General features: G+C 44.6%; 1 protein-coding gene across 3 annotated transcripts in view; it reads right to left on the bottom strand.

Annotated features, from left to right (window-relative positions):
* Window positions 1-20,987, bottom strand: part of LOC122230421 (PDZ domain-containing protein 2-like) — a 122,985-nt gene that overhangs the window by 54,354 nt on the left and 47,644 nt on the right. Inside the window, exons 3-5 of one of the 3 annotated variants that reach the window (XM_015544396.2) lie at window positions 20,204-20,346; window positions 17,197-17,329; window positions 11,742-11,897 (exon numbers count right to left, since the gene is read on the bottom strand). In XM_015544396.2, coding sequence (XP_015399882.2) covers window positions 11,742-11,897; window positions 17,197-17,329; window positions 20,204-20,346 — 432 coding nt within the window. Of the gene's footprint in view, window positions 1-11,741; window positions 11,898-17,196; window positions 17,330-20,203; window positions 20,347-20,987 lie in introns of those variants that run through there. The other 2 variants (XM_007097440.2, XM_042997037.1) reach the window with 2 other exon arrangements.

Consider the following 20,987-nt stretch of genomic DNA (forward strand, 5'->3'; position numbering starts at 1 on the left):
TCATCTCCTTAAGTATGAAACCAAACAAAAACCACCCCCAACTTTAAATCTTATTTTCCTAGACCGGCAGTAATTGCAGCCTTGTATTATCTTGTTCTGGCAATTCTACACACTGTGCTAAGCTCGCACAGCCTCGTACATACTGCTTAGCCGGCTGGAGCATGGCTTCAGGAGCATCTAAGTGAATGGGGCCCTGCTTCAGAAAGTCTAGGACACTGAGGGGAAAGAGAAAGTAGTTCACAGTCTGGGACAGTGGAATGGAAAATGTGCAAGTCGGGGAATTGCTACCAGTATGCGTTGCTGCCTGCTTTGAGTTGGTGCAGGGAATAAGAGAGCTTTTGCACCCCACGACCATCGCGCCACCGGGAACTGGTGTCTGCGAAGGCAACAAGAACCACGAGGTACACGTAAGTCTATGCTCACGGAGGATCCAGAGGAGGCTGGGGGAATCTATGTTTCCAAGTTTGCCACAAGCACCTCAAACACATGGCCTCACTCCCTCATCTCAAGCTATGGGAAGGAGGGAGGTGGTTGGGGGCCTAAACCTCCCCTTATCTCAAAGCCGTGGACAAAGAGGTCTTGGGGCCTCATCCAGCCCCTAGCCAGGAGACTCAGGAGCCCTGCCACTTTGTCTCAGGTCCTAGAAACTGCCACATAGCCAACAAAGGGTGTATTCGAAACTGCTGCTTCCTAGAGCAGTCACCTTTTCTCTAAAATTTGTTTTCAAAATCTGGGTGAGCATCAGAATCACCTGGGAAGCTTCTGAAAATAAACTCCTGGGCCCCACCCCACTCAGACCAGGCAGATGGGACTCTCCAGCATGGACCCCGACGATCTGATGACCAGCCGAAACCACACCCTCCCTGTGCATTTTAGACCCAGGGAAGAGTGTAGAGCTACATGTACACACGTGTGTGATGCAGCACACAGTCGCTCCCCTTGCATAACTGAGACGTGCTGTGAACACCTTTCTGAGCACATTCCCCTTTTCTTTCCTGGCTTTTTCTTTTCCCTCGTAGCTGCCTTGAGTCATAAACATGACTTGTCCAGAGGACAAGCAGAGCTCAGTAGGCTTCTCTCCCATCACACATTTCTAGCTTTTTTTTTTTAAATTTTTTAATTTAAAAAAAATTTTTTTTTTTTTAACGTTTATTTATTTTTGAGACAGAGACAGAGCATGAACGGGGGAGGGGCAGAGAGAGAGGGAGACACAGAATCGGAAGCAGGCTCCAGGCTCTGAGCCATCAACCCAGAGCCCGACACGGGGCTCGAACTCACGGACCGCGAGATCGTGACCTGAGCTGAAGTTGGACGCTTAACCGACTGAGCCACCCAGGCGCCCCAACACATTTCTAGCTTTAAAAAAATGCAAGCTTTGGACCAGCTAATCCCCAAAGTTCCCTGTAGCTCTGACACTTTACAGTTTTATTTATCGGAACTCCGCATCTTCGAGACTCCTAGTTCCGTGCTTTTTTCCCTCGTGCCTTTTTGACTTGTTTCTTCACTTACATTCCATGTATTAGTTCACCAACTCCCTTGGGGTGTTTAATCTTTTGTCGTTTCTGTTGATTTGTTAAAAAATCAAGTCCTAAACTCCATTTCTAGCCTGTAGTTTTCAAACCTTCACATAACAACAACAAAAAGAAATCTACTCATTTGTTAGTGAGGAGCTACCATGGATATCCTATTTTAAGGGAAGGTAATGCTGTGTTTTCTCCATGCTATACTTAGAAAAATGATTTCTCTATCATCAGTATTCCTATGCCAGGTGGAAACTCCAGAAGGGAGAGACAGATAGACTTTCTAGTTTGCAGACACAAACAATAAGCATCGACTATGTGCCGTGCCCATTTTAAATTCATGGAGCGCTGGGGAAGGCAGGCAAGTCAGTGGAAGATGACCAAACATGACAAGGGGGCGTCATCAGCTGTCCCACTGTCCAAACATCCTTCCATTCCATACACACATACATACATACTGAGAGTCAGCAGTGAACACTTGGGATACATGAGGGAGCAAACCCGACATGGTCCCTGACTACAGGGGTCCTCTGCTAATGGGGGAGGATGATGTTAAGCAAGTTGTCATATGAATATATGCGTCACTATGAATTGTGTTAAGGACTATGAAGGAAAATACAGGGCATATAACCTGCTGGGGGCCCAGAAATAAAGGATATGTGTATCTGGGAAGACTTCCTGGAAGAAGCGAGTCCCAAAGTGAGAGAACAAAAAGAGGAAGCCCAGAAAGAAGGGAAGGCCATTCCTGACCCAGCGAAGTGAGTACATCTCTAAGCAGCTGCTGCCATCGCCATGTACTCAGAGGCATCCTGAGGTTACTAGCACAGCCTACTGAGCCCAGAGGAGCAATCTGTCTTAACACCCTTCCCGCCAGCCTTGAGGGAAAGAACATTCACTCCCCTTGCAAAAAGCACAGGGTGCCTTGTGTCAGTGTCTCTGCATGAACAGTTTCACTTTGTGAGGATCTGATTTTCAGTCCTAAATGAGATCTTTCCGTGTTAGTACTAACTGCAAGTTTATATACTTGGTGCTCACTGTTCTTTGCATTAGGCTCTAAGTTCGATTCACAGAAAAACAATCTAGCCTAGGCACCAAACAAAACACAATTTCCCATCTAGGATAGCTTGACTCACCCAGAAACTTCCAGATACTTCAATACAAGTCCTCAATGCCCAGACACTCTTGGAAACATTTAAGGGCTGACACTTTATCAGTTATTCAATCCAAACAAAATACAAGAGCTCTTGTCCTTTCTTTTCATACATAGATTAATATCTACCCCTGAGATGCTAACTCTCCTAACTCAGGCTCTCACACCTCATGACTATTCCAATAAAGAATCAAACACCAATATCAGACTTACAGAATCGTAAGAGCCAGCTTGGCACTTCTTTCCTTTTGAAAGATGAGGTCCTTTATTCCTTCTTAAACCCTAATCACCCAAAAGTTCTGCAAGATTTTCCCGAACTGGTGATTCCAAAAATGTTAGAACTGATTCCCTTGATGTCAAAGGAAGCCGGATACAGGCCTGCTGATTGATGTGCTAAACAAACTCTTCCTAGCTGAGCCTTGACAATTGCAGGTTTGGCAAGACAATCATTACTTCCAGTTTTGTTTTTGTTAAAATATAAAAAGGGAGAGACAGACTCCCCGTCATTTAAGAGGGATCACCCAGTCCACACCCTCTTGTATTAAAACTCTCCTTCCTGTCTTCATTTTAAAAGAGAGGAGCCACTCGTGGGGTGTTTGGGTGGCTCAGTCAGTGGAGCGTCTGAATCTTGATTTCGGCTCAGGTCATGATCCCAGGGTTGTGGGATCGAGCCCTGCATCGGGCTCCATGCTGAGCCTGGAGCCTGCTTAGGATTCTGTCTCTCTCCCTCTGCCCCTCTCCCTAACTTGTGCTCTCTCTCTCTAAAATAAAACTAAAAAGAGAGAGAGAGGAGCCACTCTCTCCAAAGCCTAGATTTATTTTTCCTGAAAAAAGTCTCATTTTTAAAACGATGGACTGTAATTATTTACACTTGAGAAAGGACACAAGCTTTCTGGAATAGCCAATAATAAAACAGTCATTTTATTGGAGGGCTCTAAAGGTCTCACACGTTAGCCTGTGTCCAAATCACCTAGAAAGCTTGTTAAAAAACACTGCTGGATACTACCCTCAGAGTTTCTGATTCAGCAGGTTGAGGGTGGGCCCTGAGGATCTGTGGTTCTAACAAGTTTCCAGGTGATGCTGTTGCTGCTGGTCCAGGGACCACACTCTGAGAACCACTGCTCTAGAGACAGCTTTATGATCAAGAAGTGTGTACTGAGTAAGTACTGAATACAAGGTACTCCAATGGGTACTGGGAGCCCAAAGAGATAAGCAGCAAGTAAACAGAGAACAGCAGGAGGGGAGGGTGGGTGAGGGGTATTGAGGACGGCACCTGTTGGGATGAGCACTGGGTGTTGTATGGAAACCAACTTGACAATAAATTTCATATAAATAAATAAATAAATAAATAAATAAATAAATAAATAAAAGAACAGCAGATGCTAAATGCCCAGGGAGCAGTGATCAGCACGTTTGGGAGAGAGAGCAATGATGTTAGATGCTGCAAGCCAAGGGCGGCCTTGGAGATAACTCTCTGACTTGAGAGGTCCTTGAAAGGAAGGCTAGTGCCTAGATAACCAGAGATGAAGGCACACATGTAATGCCTCAAAGCAAAACATCTCAATTCCTATCAACACCGACTCTCCTTGCTATGGGAAGGTCACCATGCAGAATAGGAATTGTGGCTCATGTCCTCCACAGGCCTCCGCACTCAGCTGCACTATGCCATGAGGGTTCCAAGTGTGCAAAACCTGCAATGAGTAGAGCCTCCTCCAACTGGCCACAAAGACCAGAAGAGAATTACTCTTCCTGATTCTATCAGCAGCAAGGCCAGATCTGGCAGCACTGTGATGTCCCACAGGGCGATGTCCTCAATGGTGGAAGAGACAGGGGCCAATTCCTCTGAAGAGTAGATGGAGAAGGACCCAGGCAGGGCATGTGTTGGGAGTGAGAGGAATGAAGCACAAGAGTCAGAAGCTTGTGGACCCAGGATATGAGAGGACGAGGTGAGCACTGAGGGGCAGATCAGAAGTGGTCAAGGAATGACAAGAGATCACAGGAGAATCCTTTTCAACCCCCTCAAAGATCTCAGGCATGCTACTGTCCCAGGGGAACAGAGATGCTTACAGCACCACGGTCTTTGCCCTTGAAATGTTCCTGTCTAATGAGGAAGACAGAAGAATAGAAAGATAAATTATGAAAACAAGATGGGCTTATATGTCATAGCACTATGACAGAAATCTATTCATAGTGCTGTGCAAGGGCAGAGCACAGACCAAGTAACTCTGGGAGGTCAGGAAAGGTTTACTTATGGGGAGAGGTGACATTTGGGCTGGGTTTACAAGTATCTTCCAAGTAAAAAGAACAGGTGTAAGGCATAAAGTAGTGGAGAGTTCTGGAGCACCTGTGGAATGTGGGGCTCGCAGTGCTAGGAGGGTGTGTGTGTGTGTGTGTGTGTGTGTGTATAGGGCTGCCGGGAGCATGTACAGAAGTCAGGGAAGGAAGGCAGGCGCTAATGGCATTCCATGTTAAGGAGTTGGGATTTTAACCTCAGTGAGACTGAGAGTCACTGAATGATTTTTTTAAATGTTTTTTTCTTTTTTTGAGAGAGAGAGAGACAGACAGAGTGTGAGTTGGGGAGGAGCAGAGAGAGAGGGAGACACAGGATCTGAAGCAGGCTCCAGGCTCTGAGCTGGCAGCACAGAGCCCAACATGGGGCCTGAACTCACGAACTGTGAGATCATGACCTGAGCCAAAGTCAGATGCTTAACCGACTGAGCCACCCAGGTGCCCCGAGTCACTGAATGATTTCAAACCATTAGGTGACATGGCCAGATTCTCACTGAAAAACTGTCATTGGAGAACAGAAGTCAAAGTGGAGAAGCAAGACTTGGGAAAGAATGGCCAATCCTATGGACCAGGACTGCAGCTGATATGGGGGAGAGGGCCAGATTTAGGTATCTTGGAGGCTGAACTGGCAATCTTCTGTATTGGATGTAGGGGGTGAGTGGTGGATGGTGGAGACAGAGCCCTATCACTGAAGCCAGACCCCTCTGAGATGGATGAAAATTATTCAAATGACCATGGAATTTCACTGTCCCAGCTCAATGCATTCTCTTTTCCTGCCTCTACTCCTCCAATTTGATATTCACCATATGACTTTATTCTAAGCATGGTTCCATCTTTTTGGAAGGAAAATCTCATTGCTGTCTACTGTAGCCATGCAAAGTAAATCACAGGGGTACTCATCACAGATCCTCAGCTTTCATATTACATTCACTCAGCTAAGGCTTCGAGCACATGGTGACTTTACAGGTGCAAAAATAGTCAAGGTCTGAGTGGAGCCTGGCAGCAGGTTTAATCATTATCATCTGTGAAATAAAAGGCTTTGTGACTTGTAAACAGTACCGGTTTCTTTCATTTAAATGGTTCATTAGTGTTTAAAAGTGATAAAACAGAGAGTCTTAGACTGCAAACATAGAACGGAAAAAATGAAGCTTTTTTCCCTGTAGTTCAGTACTTTTATAAGGCAGAGCAGGGGAGACCTCGGGCACACTGTCAAATCCAGAAGATACTTCATGCCAGCTGACCAATTTCTGATCCTGCAGGGCTCTATCTCAGGCTTGGTTCTCCTGGTTAAGACCAGAGCTCAAGAGGATGGTGACAAATGATTGGTGTTGAGGCATCAGTGGTGAGCCAGGGAGAAATCCAGGTGTCCCCTCCTCTACGAGTGCTTTGTGAGGAAGGCAGAGAAGCTCAGAGAAGGGAGAACTGTGAAAGCAGGATGACTTTGGGTTTTGCGTGGATACTGGGTTTGGGATTGTCTACGAAAGCCTGGGCTGACAGGACAGAGACCCCTAACATACTGCATTGAAACATGTGCTTATGGAAAATTAGTGCTGAGTTTCCCAAATAAACTATGTTATAATAGAATGCATTGCAATTCCTTTGGCAAAAATACAATAAACATATAAAATAATATATGATGAATTGGTAAACTTTTTAAAAAGATGTTATTTTTTAACATGTTATTGGTGATGATGGGAACTGGCCACTGCTAGATGTCTAAATTAGTATAAATAATCTCTCTGGAGAAAGCCCATTTTTTAATTAGATTATTTGTGGGTTTGGCGTTGAGTTATTTAAGTTCATTATATATTTTGAACACTAACCCTGTATCAGATATGCCATTTGCAAATATCTTCTCCCATTCAGTAGCTTGTCTTTTAGTTTTGTTGGTTGTTCCTTTGCTGTGCAGAAGCTTTTTATTTTGATGTAGTCCCAACAGTTTATGTTTGCTTTGTTTCCCTTGCCTTAGGAAATACGTCTAGAAAAATGTTGCTATGGTAGAGAAATTACTGTCTCTCTTCCAAAGATGACATACAGATAGCTAACATACACGTGAAAAGATGCTCAACATCACCTATCATCAGAGAAATGCAAATCAAAACCACAATGAGGTATCACCTCATACCTGCCAGAATGGCTAAAATAAAAAACACAGGAAACAATAAGTGTTGGTGAGGACGTAGAGAAAAAAGAACTGTCGCGTACTGTTGGGAATGCAGACTGGTGCAGCCATTGTGAAAAATAGTGTGGAGCTTCCTTAAGAAATTAAAAACAGAACTACCATATAATCCAGTAATTCCACTACTGGGTGTTTACCCAAAGAATACAAAAATATGAATTCAGAAAGATATGTGCAGTCTTATGTTTAAGTGGCATTATTTACAATAGTTCAATTATGGAAGCAGCCCAAATGTTCATTGATAGATGAATGGATAAAGATGTGATACACACACACACACACACACACACACACACACACACAAAGGGAATATTATTCAGCCATAAAAGGATGAAATCTTACCATTTGCAACAACATGGATGGATCTAGACAGTACTATGCTAAGTGAAATAAATCAGAGAAAGACAAATACCATATGATTTCACTCACATGTGGAATTTAAGAAACAAAACAAATGAACAAAGGAAAAAAGAGACAAACTGAAAACCAAACTCTTAACCATAGAGAACTGATGGTTACCAGAGGGGAAGAGGGTGGGGGATGGGAGAAATGGGTGAAGGGGATAAAGGGAAGAAATGGGTGAAGGGATAATAAAAAGTACACTTATGATGAGCACCTAGGAATGTATAGAATTGTTGAGTCAGTATATTGTACATCTGAAACTAAGGTAACACTGTATGTTAACTGTACTAGAATTTAAAAAATACATATGTGCGTAAGGAAAAATATCAAACAGAAAGGCATTAAAAATGTTAAATATGGCTATCTTTGAGTAGGATTATGGGTGATTTATACGGTCTTGTGGGATTTTTCTTTTTTGTGTGTGTGGGGTTTTTCTGATCAAAAATCACTTATATAGTGAAAATAGTATTATAATCAGAAAAATTCATTTAAATTATATGTAATAAATTATAATAAATTAATCAATTATAAATTTATGCAAATAAGTATAATTTACAAATATGTAACACGATGTATTTAATATAGAGAAAGGCCCATTTACTAGAGCAGTATTTAGTGTAAAAAATTTGCAATTAAAGAATTCCTTGGTGTTTTTTGTGAGAGTACGAGTGATGAATTTTTAAAAACGAACGTGACTGTAACCTCTCCACAAAGACTGCTGTGCCACACAAATGGCCCTGGGCTTTATCAGAGGAGGCACAGAGCTATAGAGCCTCTTCCTCTCTTTAAGATCCTGAGCTTGCTCAGCATTCTGTGGAGAAGCGACCAAGCCAACCCAGGGCAGCGTCCCCAGCAGTGGGGTCCCATGAGGGGAGGTCCCCGTGGGAGGGGGCCAGGCTGCAGAGACGCCAGGGAAGGAAGCCTGGTTAGTCAGGTGGAAATATGGGAGTGGTGCTGGAGTTGAGAAGTCTCTGGTGGGCTGCCACATATTTCTTGTGCCAGGGATGAGAAGGAACAGAGGGTAACTGCTGTGTCAACACAGAGAACGTAGGGCTCCTAGGGCTGGGAAGTCACGGGGAGGAAGATGGGTAGGCAGTAGTGAGAGGCAGCAGGGAGGAGACATCTGATGTTGAAGCCTGTTCCAGGCGTATTCAAAGACCATCCCTGAAGGCTCAGGAGGCCGGAACGTCGATATTAGCCCAAAGACCCTTTGAGGCTGCCACACTATGGTCAGCTGTGGGCCTCGGAGTAACCATAATTTTCATGGTGGATAAATCCAGTTCAGTTTTGGTGTCATTTTCAGTAGCATTCAATGAATGCTTACTCTGCTGTTTGATTTTGAATTCATTTAGTTATTTATAACTCAGCACCAGATGTACTGGCTAAATTCTAGGGATTCACTGGGAACCCAATCCAGTCATCACGTTCCCTTACCTCATGGAGTTTTAGAGTTGGACGGGAGAAGCAGATCTTAATCACATAATCACAAATCCAAATGTGATAAGCAGTTCACAGGAGAGCCACATAATCATGCTAGGAGAGCTAAGAGATTTTTGTTTTAAAGCTAGTTTAAGCTTTTTTTTTTTTTTTAAGTTTATTTTTGAGAGAGAGAAAAAGTGTGAGCAGGGAAGGGGCAGAGAGCAAGGAGGAGAGAGGTCTGGAAACGGGCTTATGCTGACAGCAGAGAGCCTGATACAGGGCTCAAACTCATGAACCATGAGCTCATGACCTGAGCCGATATCCGACTGAGCCACTCAGATGCCCCAGAGAGCTAACAGATTTAATATACGTGGGTATAGCTTCTCTGATGCAGTAACACTATGGGATCCCAAAGATGAATAGAGTCATCTTATTCAGGCAGAGGATTTCAGAGAGACAGAAGAGCATTTGCAAAGGTCCTGTGGCAGAAAAACATGTAGCCATCATGAGGGACTACAGTAAGGGCAGTGTAGTGGTTGCTTAGGAGTGATGAGCTCTGTGAGAAAGAAGTAAGGTTCAAGAAGTAGGCAGGAGCCAAGGAGGCAGTGTAAACCACAAAATTAGTTTGGTCTCTACCCTAACTAAAAGTAAAAGTAAGGGAAGCCACTGAATGGTGTCATAATCCAAAGAAATGGGAATAATCGCAGTTGTTTTTAAACTGTTCACCTGAATGCCATTCATTCAGCTCTGGCTTATTTACTTTACAGGTTAGCCTTCTGAGAAAGTTCTGTGAAGGAAGAGCAGCTAGAAAAATGTTTCAACTCAACACTGGGCTTATATAATGCCTCTGGGCAAATTACAAAAAGGCATCTTTAAGATGCTTTCTTTAAGATGCTTTCCTTCTTTTATTGGCAAATTGTCTTGATATATTGATTTTGTTAGAGCAAAACTCTTTATTGCTATCTTCCAGAAAACTGCCATAATAAATGTAAAAGTCCCTGATTTTTATGATGTGAATGTGCTTCCTTAGATGTAGCACTTTTGTGCAGTCCACACTCGCACAACCATCCTCAGTGACCCTAGATGTCTAGTAATCAAAGAGAAAGGAGAAAAGCAACTTTTTCTTCCTTAAAATAAAATAGCATACTGTGTAAATGTAACAAAAATGCATTTTTTTTGGTCTTCTGAGGCCTAATTTAACCAAAACTAATTTTCTAATGCTTACCCATGCTGCCTAGGTTTAGTGCTGGTGGGACAGAGTAAGGGTCTTCAAATGGCAGAAGGAGGGCCCCCTCTCCATGGCTGGTTGGATGGGGAACAAGAGCTAACAAGAGTTTACACTAAAAATGACACATCTATCAGATCTGGGGTCCAAAGAGGAAACCATGGGGCCACACTGCAACCACAGTTAACCAAAAGCCCTCCTGACTCTGTGTGCCAGCAGACCACGAGGGTGTGAAACATCACAGGCCACGTAAGAGCTCCGAGCCATGCAAGAGTCCCAGTTCCATTAAAATTGTAAAACATATTTTTTTTTTAAGGGGTGCTAACATTTTTTTAAAGTTTATTTATTTTTGAGAGAGAGAGAGAGAGAGAGTGAGAGAGTGAGAGAGTGAGAGAGTGAGAGAGAGAGCGACCAAGCATGAGTGGGGGGCGGGCAGAGAGAGAGGGAGACACAGTATCCGAAACGGGCTCCAGGCTCTGAGCTGTCAGCACAGAGCCCGACGCGGGGCTGGAACTCACGAACTGTGAGATCATGACCTGAGCTGAAGTCGAACGCTTAACTGACTGAGGCACCCAGGTGCCCCAAAATTCTAAGACATATCTGCACAACTTTGCCCGAATGGGTTTTGTGTTATTGTAACATTCCACTTCTCAACCAGAATCTCTCCATCTAAGCCTGTTTGTTTGCTTGTTTATTTATTTATTTGATTTAGTTTGAGAGAGCGCATGCAAGTGGGGGAGGGGCAGAGAGAGAGGGAAGAGAGAGAGGAGAGAGAGAGAGGGAGAGAGAGAGAGGGAGAGAGAGAGAGAGAGGGAGAGAGAGAGAGAGAGAGAGAGAGAGAGAGAGAATATCCCAAGAAGGCCTTGTGCTGTCATTGTGGAGCCTAATGTGGGGCTCAAACTCACAAACTGTGAGATCATGACTGGAGTTGAAACCAAGAGTGGGACGCTTAACTGACTAAGCCACCCAGAAGCCCCTCTCCTGGGTGGCTTAAATTCACAAACATTACTTTTCAAACCTACACCAAGAAGTAGCAATAAAATTCTCATATATATTAATTAGTAAGCATGCTAGAAATTGATATACACACTGAACTTAATACACAGTTACTCTCTCATCCCATTTCCAGTTTCAATTTTTTTTTTTTATTAATACTTATTTTGAGAGAGAGCATATGTGTGTGTGCGTGGGCGAGGGAGGAACAGAGAGAACACGCACAAGAGAGAATCCAAAGCAGGCTCTGTGCTAAGCACAGAGCCTGACACAGGCTCAATTTCACAACGATGAGATCATTACCCAAGCTGGTCAGGAGTCAGACATCCAACCAACCGAGTCACCCACGCACCCCTCCATGTTTTTTCTTAAATGAAAATCATTACTCTCATGGATTTGTCTCGAAGACCGTGACAAAAAAAATAAAAAGAACACCCTGTGGTCCTCTCCCGTCCGGGTCTCTACCCTACTATCTTATGCTATTATCTTTGATCCTGCCTTCAACATCTTCAGGGACACATCGTTTTCCAGCACAGCAGCTGGGGAAACCAAAGGCACACTTACTGCTCCCTGGACGGAAGACGAGCCAGGTCCTTCGTCCTCTTCCCCGTCTGGCTCCTGGTCCTCGTTGTCGGTCCAAGAGGACACGTCCTCTACTGAACTGGTCAGATCAGGCAAACTCTTAGATGTCAACCTCAGGAGGTCCTCTGTGGAGCTTTCCTAGGGGGACACAATTAAAGGGCTATGAATTACCCCATGGCACCAAGCAGTTCTGGATCAAGGTCAAGGAAAACCTAGAAGAGGCAGCTGTGAGCGTGGCCACGAGCTCTGAACCCAAAGACCGTATGGAACGTATGTCCCACACTTCAGGTTGGCAGGGTTACCACACGTCAGGGGCGAAGACCCAATTTAAATCCCAACCAATTTTTTTTTCCCTGAAAAACCTGTTTCATAGACAGATGTTTCTACAGGCAATCCAAATTCTCTGTCCTTTAGGTTCTTTGATACCCTGCCTTACTTTACACTTTAAGCCCCCTCATTGGCAGGTCAGGATCTTAGAGCAGTCGCTTCTGACCAGCATTCCAAATACACCTCCCTCCATCGTCCCCTCCAACCCATACCTTCTGTGCCAGCCGTACTGACCTTCTGACATGCCAGGCTCTCTCCTGCTCTACGCCCTTTTCCACCAGCAGCTCCCTCTGCCCAGGGAGCTCAGTTTTGCAGATCAGCTTTAGCACCCTCCCCTGCAAGCCTTCCTGGATGAGCTCAGAAGCCATTCTGCATGTCTTTCCCTTCTTCCCAAATGTCCTTTACTGTTTCTTTCATCGCCCTGCATGTATGTCTAAGTACGCCTATCTCTCCTGCTCATCGGAGCGTTCCCCAAACTGAATGCCATTTCTACTCTTTGCTGTGTCCCCAGGCCCAGCACACAGCTCTAATATCCATGTGCTCCTCCCCCTCACTGCTCATCTCACTAGCATACGAGATTTCATTCACTGAAAAGAGATCAGACTGTTGATTGAATCATAACCCCAAAGTGGAGACTGATAACGTCTCTTCAAAGAAAGAAGCCCTTCAACACTTTTTAGAGGTCAAAAAAAATACATGGAATCAGACTCCATTTATTTTATTTTTTTTTAACGTTTATTTATTTTTGAGACAGAGAGAGACAGAGCATGAACGGGGGAGGGTCAGAGAGAGGGAGACACAGAGTCTGAAACAGGCTCCAGGCTCTGAGCTGTCAGCACAGAGCCCGACGCAGGGCTCGAACTCACGGACCGCGAGATCATGACCTGAGCCGAAGTCGGCCGCTTGACCGACTGAGCCACCCAGGCGCCCCCAGACTCCATTTAGATTAGAGTATAAAGAAGGCTTCATCATAGCCCTCCTTCCTACACACAGACAAGGCCACAGGGGTGAGTGGGATGCAGGCAAGGTCACAGAGGCCACTTGACAATCTCACACGCAAGTGAGGTGCACACAGCCGCCGAGAACTCTTGGGGAAACACCACAGCATAGGAGGCCAGGGAGTAGGGGTGGCTGATCTGAGGCCATAAAAGAGAGAAATGCGTCCTCCCCTCCTTCTTCCACAGCTGTTTCTACAGGAAGGAAGCATGTAGAAAGTTTTGATCATCATATTCCTCGGGGCTTGACAGAAAAGAGAACAATAACACAAGACACCCATCTTAAACAACAGGTGTTACAGACTATTAGTGAGTAGGTATACTGGTGACAGTGACACTTGTTACTAGTTTGATGCAGGTCCAACTTTGGAGGTACCCGAAGCTCATTCCTGTCAGGTCAGTAATTGTGAATACTACACAGTTAGACCTTATCTGAGGGAAGGAGCAAAAGCTATGAAGCAAAAAGGGAGTTCAGCTCTCTTCTGTGATGTCAACTCTGCTAGACCATTAACAGAAAAGAGTTTTTAAAAAAAGATGAAGGTCCCAACTGGTGAGTAAGTTGCACAACAGGACAGAATACTCCATGGTCATTAAAAATGGTGCTACAGCAACGTACATTCTGAGGTGGAAAGACTCTTACGGTATGCAACTTAGTGAAAAAGGCAGATGGAAAAGCAATATTGCCGTATTAATAATGGATGTAACAATAAGCTGGATGTGTTAACACGTGATAACCATAAAGGCAAACCTTTCACCACATGCTTGTTGCAACCAGCTGCATTGTTTGGGCTCTTTATATTTCATTCAATCTTCCTGATATTCCACAAAGCAGTTATGGATTCTTATTATCCAGGTGAGAACCCCGAGGTTTAAAAAAATATAGTAATGTGCTCAAGATATATAGTTTTTATTTATTTTTATTTTTAAATTTTATTTTATTTTTTTATTTGAGAGAGAGAGAGAGAGAGAGAGAGAGAGAGAGAGAGGGACAGAGGGAGAAAGAGAGAGGGAGACAGAATCTTCAGCAGGCACCATGCTCAACACGGAGCCTGATGTGGGGCTCAATCCAATCATGACCCGAGCCGAAATCAAGAGTTCAATACTCAACTGACTGAACCACCCAGGTGCCCCAAAATATACAGCTTTTTTAAAGGCTGTGCCTCTGAAGTCTATGCAGGTCTGCCTCCAGGGGCAATCCATCTCTTGTGTTTGACTCCATTAAAAAAACACGTCTGGAAGGACAGACAAATAAGTTAATGGAAAGAATTACTGGTAGCATTATGAAAATTTTATCTTCCTTTTCTTCTAGGTTTTCTACATTAGATATAATAAATACGTATTACTTGTTAATAAAAACAAAGTGATAAAAAGAGAGAAATCATATTGCTACGCATGTACTTCCAGGAATATGAAAGCAAACTTGGATATTCTGATTTCATTCGTTCAACAAAAACTTTCTAAGCTCCCATGTATAAGCAAACAACGTATTTGTGGGGAAACACAAGACATCCTGTCCCGAAGAAAGTAACTGTTATATCTTCAAAACAACACCCTAAAGTTTGGGGGGAAAGGGACTGTGTTCTACAATAATAATTTATATTCTTACTATTCTTTCTATTCAGCAAATAAAAATCTTTTTTTCCCCTCCCTCTCTTCAAACATAAAGAGAAAATAAAGACTGGATTACTCGCTCTTGTTGGATAAAGACGAGGAATGGATGCCAGGAGGTATGGAAAGGCAGACTTTTGAGCATCTCCGACGGCGCCGATTAAGCTCAGGAACAAAGAGCAGGCAGCTGCTATGGCAACGTATTGCCTGGATGGAAACAGAGTCAATGGGAAGAGGTGAAAGGTGTCACTCCTCTGTGGTCTGGGTCATTTTTAGGCCCATTATTCAGTACAGATGGCCAACAGCAATAGATTGACAATGGGAACACCCATTCCTGGCTCCAGACTGCTGCTCAGCCTTACAAAGACCCAGTGAGTGTCCTTAAAAGTCAAAGCCTTGGGGTGCCTGGGTGGCTCAGCTGGTTAGGCATCAGACTCTTGGTTTTGGCTAGGGTCACGATCTCATGGCTGGTGAGTTCAACCCCTGCATCAGGCTCTGTGCTGACACCCTCTCTCTGCTCCTTCCCTGCTCTCTCTCTCTCAAAATAAACAAATAAACTTAAAAAAAAAAAAAGTCAAAGCCTCTGGCAGGAACACATTACCTCTCTCTAATACCATTGGCTCTGTGTCCTTTCTATCTTATTTGACTAAGAGACAGCTTGGTATATGGAAAGAAGTTAACTTTGAAGTCTTATGGACCCGCAACGGAACATGCTATTGCCACCCACTGCTTGTGTGACCTCTGGGTCAATTAATTAACCCCTCAGATTTTTACTTCATCTTTTGGAAAAAAAGAACAAATAGCTCTCTCATGGGATTTCAAGAATTAAATGAGATCATAGGTAAAAAGCACCTAGCATCCAGTGTGTCCCTGATACATATTAGTGCCCTTTCTTTGAGTCGGTGAACATGACCACAGATCAGGCATCATCCAGGAGACCAGCCTTCAACACCCTCCTGTACGCTCCTTAATTATGCTTATCCACAAGTGGACCTTTTTCATTTTTATTTTATGTTTTCTTTGCTCTGTGTGTTTGTGGGTAATAGCTTGACATAGAAGAGATTCCCCCTTCTCCATTTTCTGAACTAGCAGGAGAAAGAAGTCAGTGTAGAAGTAAAGGTTCGGTGGCCATGGTATAATGCATGTGCCAGAGCCCCTGTGTTCTTGAGCCATAGACTGTGAGGAGACAGCAGGGCTCCCGGCGGTATCTCTGGGAGGGGGAGGAGGGCACCTGTGAATGGAGGCTGTCTCAACTCCTGCCTCCGGGGCCTCAAAGCCAACCCTTCCTCCCAAGTCTGCGTCAAGGCTCTGTGTTCTCGTTGGTAGCCTGAGAATCTGGGTTAAGGGATTGGGGTGAAAGGTGTGAAAAGAGGAAAACAGATTTTTCAGATAGTTTAAAATATTGTAATTATTAAATACTCCAAAAATAGGCACTAGACCTTGTAATCTAAGAGAGAAAATACAGAAGAGCCTGTGGATGCGAGGTTCAAAAAAATAGCAGGGATAACGAGGAAAGAATGAGCCACGCTGGCAAGAGCGTATTGCCGCGAAGGGTGGAGCACCGGGGTGGTTTCCCACCACTGCTTACAGGAACTAGAATGAAGCCCAGGTTCCACTGCACTAGCTCCTGAGTCCTGGGGACACTTTCCTGTCTTATCAACAGCAGACGGGACCACGGGGCAGAAGCAAGAGGGTTCCGGTCCTCCTCCTTTTGGTCACACAGCTGTGGAGGCCTGCAGCCTTCATCCAGGGCGCTAAGACACCAGGGGACAAGCAGATGCTGGGGCCCAGGACCTCAGTGCTATTTTAACACACTCTGGGGATGGGGATACAAGAAACACCAGCCTGAGCCCCTTATGAAAAGGAGGTGGCAGCCAGAGGAAGGGGACAGACACCGGCTGTGCATTAAGAAGACAGCAGATAGCATCTAGGCCTCTGTGAGATGGGAACCAGCCATGGGAGTTAGTCCTCACTGGCTCCTTGGGGAAACTGAGGACGGAGCGGAGGACGGTGACCAGACAAACAGGATTCACAGGGCTTCCTGCAGCACCAACACTCCGTGAGGCCATGAGTCAGAACCAGGGCCTGTGGCCTGCCTGTGACTAGTCCTAAACCTTTCTTCCTTCGGGACCTGGAAAATGCACAGCTCCATGCCTCTGGCATCCCTGCCGTCCGGCGGGCTTCCGTGTCTCTTCTTGAGTGTCTCCTTGGGAGAGAGGCTGCTCTCTCCACCTTGAATTTCTGTCCACCCTACCATCCTTCCCTTTTCCTCAGTCTGAGCACTGCTCTTCCATCTACTATTTCAGCTAAAGGCCGTCCTCATGGGCTTACACTATAGAATCACAGCTGTTTAAATGGCCCAAGTATGGGTATGCGCGAGTGTGAGCTGTTTAAATGGCCCAAGTGGGAGCATGTGTGTCAGTGTTTGTGTGCGGGATGGGGAGGGCTCAAATCCGAATTCACCACCATCATTAAAAACAGATATAAAAAATAACCAAACTACCTACCTTGCTGGCTACCACCAGCTGAACCATTCCAGTGGCTGAGCGAAGAATGGCCACCGCTTCCTCATGGGAGAGACCCACCAATAAGTGACCATTGATTACCAGCAGCTCGTCTCCTAAGGACAGTCTGCCATCCCTGAGGAAATGGAGATGGGAAAAAAATCCCTTGTGAAGATATTCTGGGCTTGAGAAGGGACATTTTCCTGGAGCTGGGGAGGGTCGTGAGAGGGCACAGTTAAAATCAGGCTGAGGATAAAGGAGAGATGGCCAGCAATAGTTTGGGATGGGATTTATCCTTTGGTCTGGCTGGGTCCCCTGATGCCCACTTAGGGAAGCTCCATGATTTCAAGTGGTTGCCTGGTAGTAGGCAAGTTCTTAAGTCACTACCATATCTTGCATCAACTTTAATGAAATGCCTCCCATCCAGGGGGAGACAATGATAGAGGAACGAAGACCCCATGGTTTTTGGACAGTTAAGTCATTCTTACCTCAATCCTATCTGCCATCCTGCCCTCACAACCGAGTTCTCAGCTGAGTCACTGAGCTAAGCACCCCCAAACAAAGGTATCTTAAGCTTGACCAAAAGCCTTGTCTAAACTGCTGCCCTCTCTCTTTCCAGGTGACATGCCCTCGTCCCCAAAACACACAGTTATAGGACCTTGAGGATGAGGTTTCTTTCCATCCTACAGCCAAGCTTCACCAGCAGAAGGATGAATACAAAAGCAAACAAACAGAATGACCAATTTACTGCTATTGCAGCTATCAGACCTGGTCTATAAATGTTTCTTTATTCCCTCTAAAGTAAATTATAGCTAACTAACAGCTTCCTTCCCATTGGGCTGGCAAGAGGCTCAAGGGTGGGTCAAGGGTCTGCCATGGCACCCTGTGTCAGAGCATTGCACAGGCCCTTTCAGTCACGGTGGGTTGGCAGTCTTGTGGGTTCCACTTGAACCTCCAATGGTCTGGCCTCCCATGATCCCAAAGGAGGTTTTTCATCTCCATTGCTAAATATGGGATAGGAAATCTGGTGATGCAGATGGACCCTAAGCCTAGGACCCCACCATCCCTTCTGAAGGCTTTACATCAATGCCCAGGGTGCTGCTGTTGGACATGTGCATGCCCCCCATATTCCCAGATTCACCAACTTTCTCTCCAACATTTCCACTCTCCTTCAGTGAATAAACCACCTTCTCTCATCCTACTCTCCCTCACCAGTTTCTTTCTCTTAATCCTCTAGGGCGTGCATCATAGTCTTTTCTATGAATTTAGCCTTTAACAGAACACAGGAGGCACCAGAGTCTTCTGACAGCCTCTGCTTTCTGTCCTTCAAAAATCCCTAAAGCAGAGAAATGCTAAGAACCCTTCTAGCTGCTTGGAATGGAAAGAGAAGGGGAATAGGAAACCCACAGAGAACAAACTGGAAGCTCAAGGAGGTGTGTGGGCCCAGGTGAACAGGGATCAAGAGTAAAAACGAACACAAAGTTCTGACCACTGTCGTTGAATGTATGCAAGACCATTCCTACCCACATCCCTTTTCTTATTTCCCTCTTCAATTCCATCTCCCTCATCTCCTGTTATTACCTAGAATGCCACACGTGTGAATTATATACTCCAGAAAGCGAGAGAGAGAAAGACACACATAAAACTCAGGGTTCAGGGTGAAAAGAAAATGGGTGTCTAATGGTGACACCTACTAAAAACAGCTCACATAGAAAACAGACAAGAACAGCTCTTCTTAAGTTTATCTCTGGGCACAGGAATTTTCTAACTGCCAACCTTCCAAAGACATGCTAGAATCCAAGGCCTAGTAGCATTAATGGGAAAATGGCTCTCTGATGGGAATTCCTCAAGGTATACACCTCATTTGGGAAATTTAGTGATGCTCTTCTGGATAAAAACTAGAGTCTTAATCCTTCCCTAATGACTGCTGCCCAGACAACTGACCAGTGCAGTTAACCTTATCTCTAGTTATTGGCAACTTAATCTCTAGTTACAAGACCAGAACAGGGCCATGACACACTTTGCTAATTTATACCCTGGTCCTCTCCTCAGTTTTCCATTTTTTACCTCCAGCTCCTTCAACGCCACTTCATGAGATAAATTTTTCAGTCCTCTCTTGGTCTGGGGCAGGCCAACACTACTCTGATTTGTCTTATCCCCTTTATAGCCAGGGTACCTGAATGGAACACCAAATTCTCAACTAGATTTACCTCCCTCATCAGTGAAACTCTACCTCTACACACCTGGTGTATACATGTGGGCATGCAACGCGTGTACACACCCCAACGTGCCTTGCAAGTAGTAGACACCCTGTGTATGTGGAAGCAATCAGCTAGCAAGGCAAAAGCATGCTTTATATTTTGGGATAGCTACATCCTTGTAACTCCAAACGGACTTCTTCTTTGTGCATGCTCTGCCTAAGCACTGTCCTTCTTCCTACTTAAAACAACAGTTCAGACTTAAAAAGAAGGTTTGAAGTATGAATTATTCAAGGTCACAAGGAGAAAAATTCACATTTACTGTTTACCACTCCACATCTGCATGACACACGTATCCATGTGTGTGTAGAATCCTGAGAGCCTTAACAGATCACATGAAATGTGGTCACATTTAAAATCAATGACTTTCCCAAGTCATTAGCCACCATCTTATAGGGGTTAAGATTCAGGAAAGTGGTTTTCTGTTGCATGGCATAGTCTCAATAGGTAACCACATATTACCAGTATCCCAAAAGTTAGTGTAAGTAACAATCACTTGAAACTCAAAACAGACTGGAAAGAAATGCAATCTCTCTATGATCTGGAGGAGCCTACAGTATCTCCAGCAACTAGCCACTTCCTGTGCCCAGGGGTGTGTTTAATTGGAACTGCTCCTGCCTGATTTTCTTCCATGCTCCCGAAGGATAAACTGTAATTACCAGGGCTTTGGCCAAATAGAAGAGTCCTAGCCCCCGGAGGAAGGGAAGGGAGAGGATGAGGAGTCAGAGAAAGGGGAAGAGTTATCTAGTCACCTGTGAGCGGCACCTCCTTCCTTCACTTGAGTGACAACGATAGCGTGAGGTGAGCGCTTTGATCCTCGGCCTCCACTAACCTGAATTCCCAGCCCATCCGATTCCTTAAGCAGCTCCATCTTCCATATCCGGCCAACTTCCTCCTTGGAAGAAAAAGTGAGCATACTGTGAAGTATACGGACAGACACGTGGCATTGACACAGGAGAGTGGAGCTGTTAGGTCAGGCCAAATATTCTTCAATTGTCAACAGGTACTAAAGATGACCACAGAAGGAAAAGTTCCATGTGCTAAATCATAGTCTCTAGCTGCCAGTCCTGCCCAAGAGAACATTCTATGATGATGGAAATGTTCTATATTTGTACGATCCAACATGGAGCCACTAGCCACAGGTGGCCATCAAGGGCTTGACTAGTGGCAACTGGGATGTTACATTTTTCATTTCATTTAGTTTACATTAAATTACATAGTTACCTGTGGCTAGTGGCTATAATATTGGACAATAAGAGTGACTATCGAATTTCCTGATCAAGGTTATGTTAAGTAAAGCTTCTTCTGCCTGAAACCCAGATACCACTGTGTGTGTAAACACTGGCTGTGTCTGGGTTCCATTTATTTACACACAGCTACTAATAAATAAAGGAAGATGAAAGGAAGACAAGGATAGGTCTTGGAGACTTCAACTCATTTGAGCCCAGCTCTGCCACTTAGTAATTATGAAAGCCACCTATGCCTAAAACCCTCTGTTTCCTTGCCTCTAAAGTGGGGATAATTATGAATACTTTC

Source organism: Panthera tigris, chromosome A1 (assembly GCF_018350195.1).
Source record: "Panthera tigris isolate Pti1 chromosome A1, P.tigris_Pti1_mat1.1, whole genome shotgun sequence".
Classification (NCBI taxonomy): domain Eukaryota; kingdom Metazoa; phylum Chordata; class Mammalia; order Carnivora; family Felidae; genus Panthera; species Panthera tigris.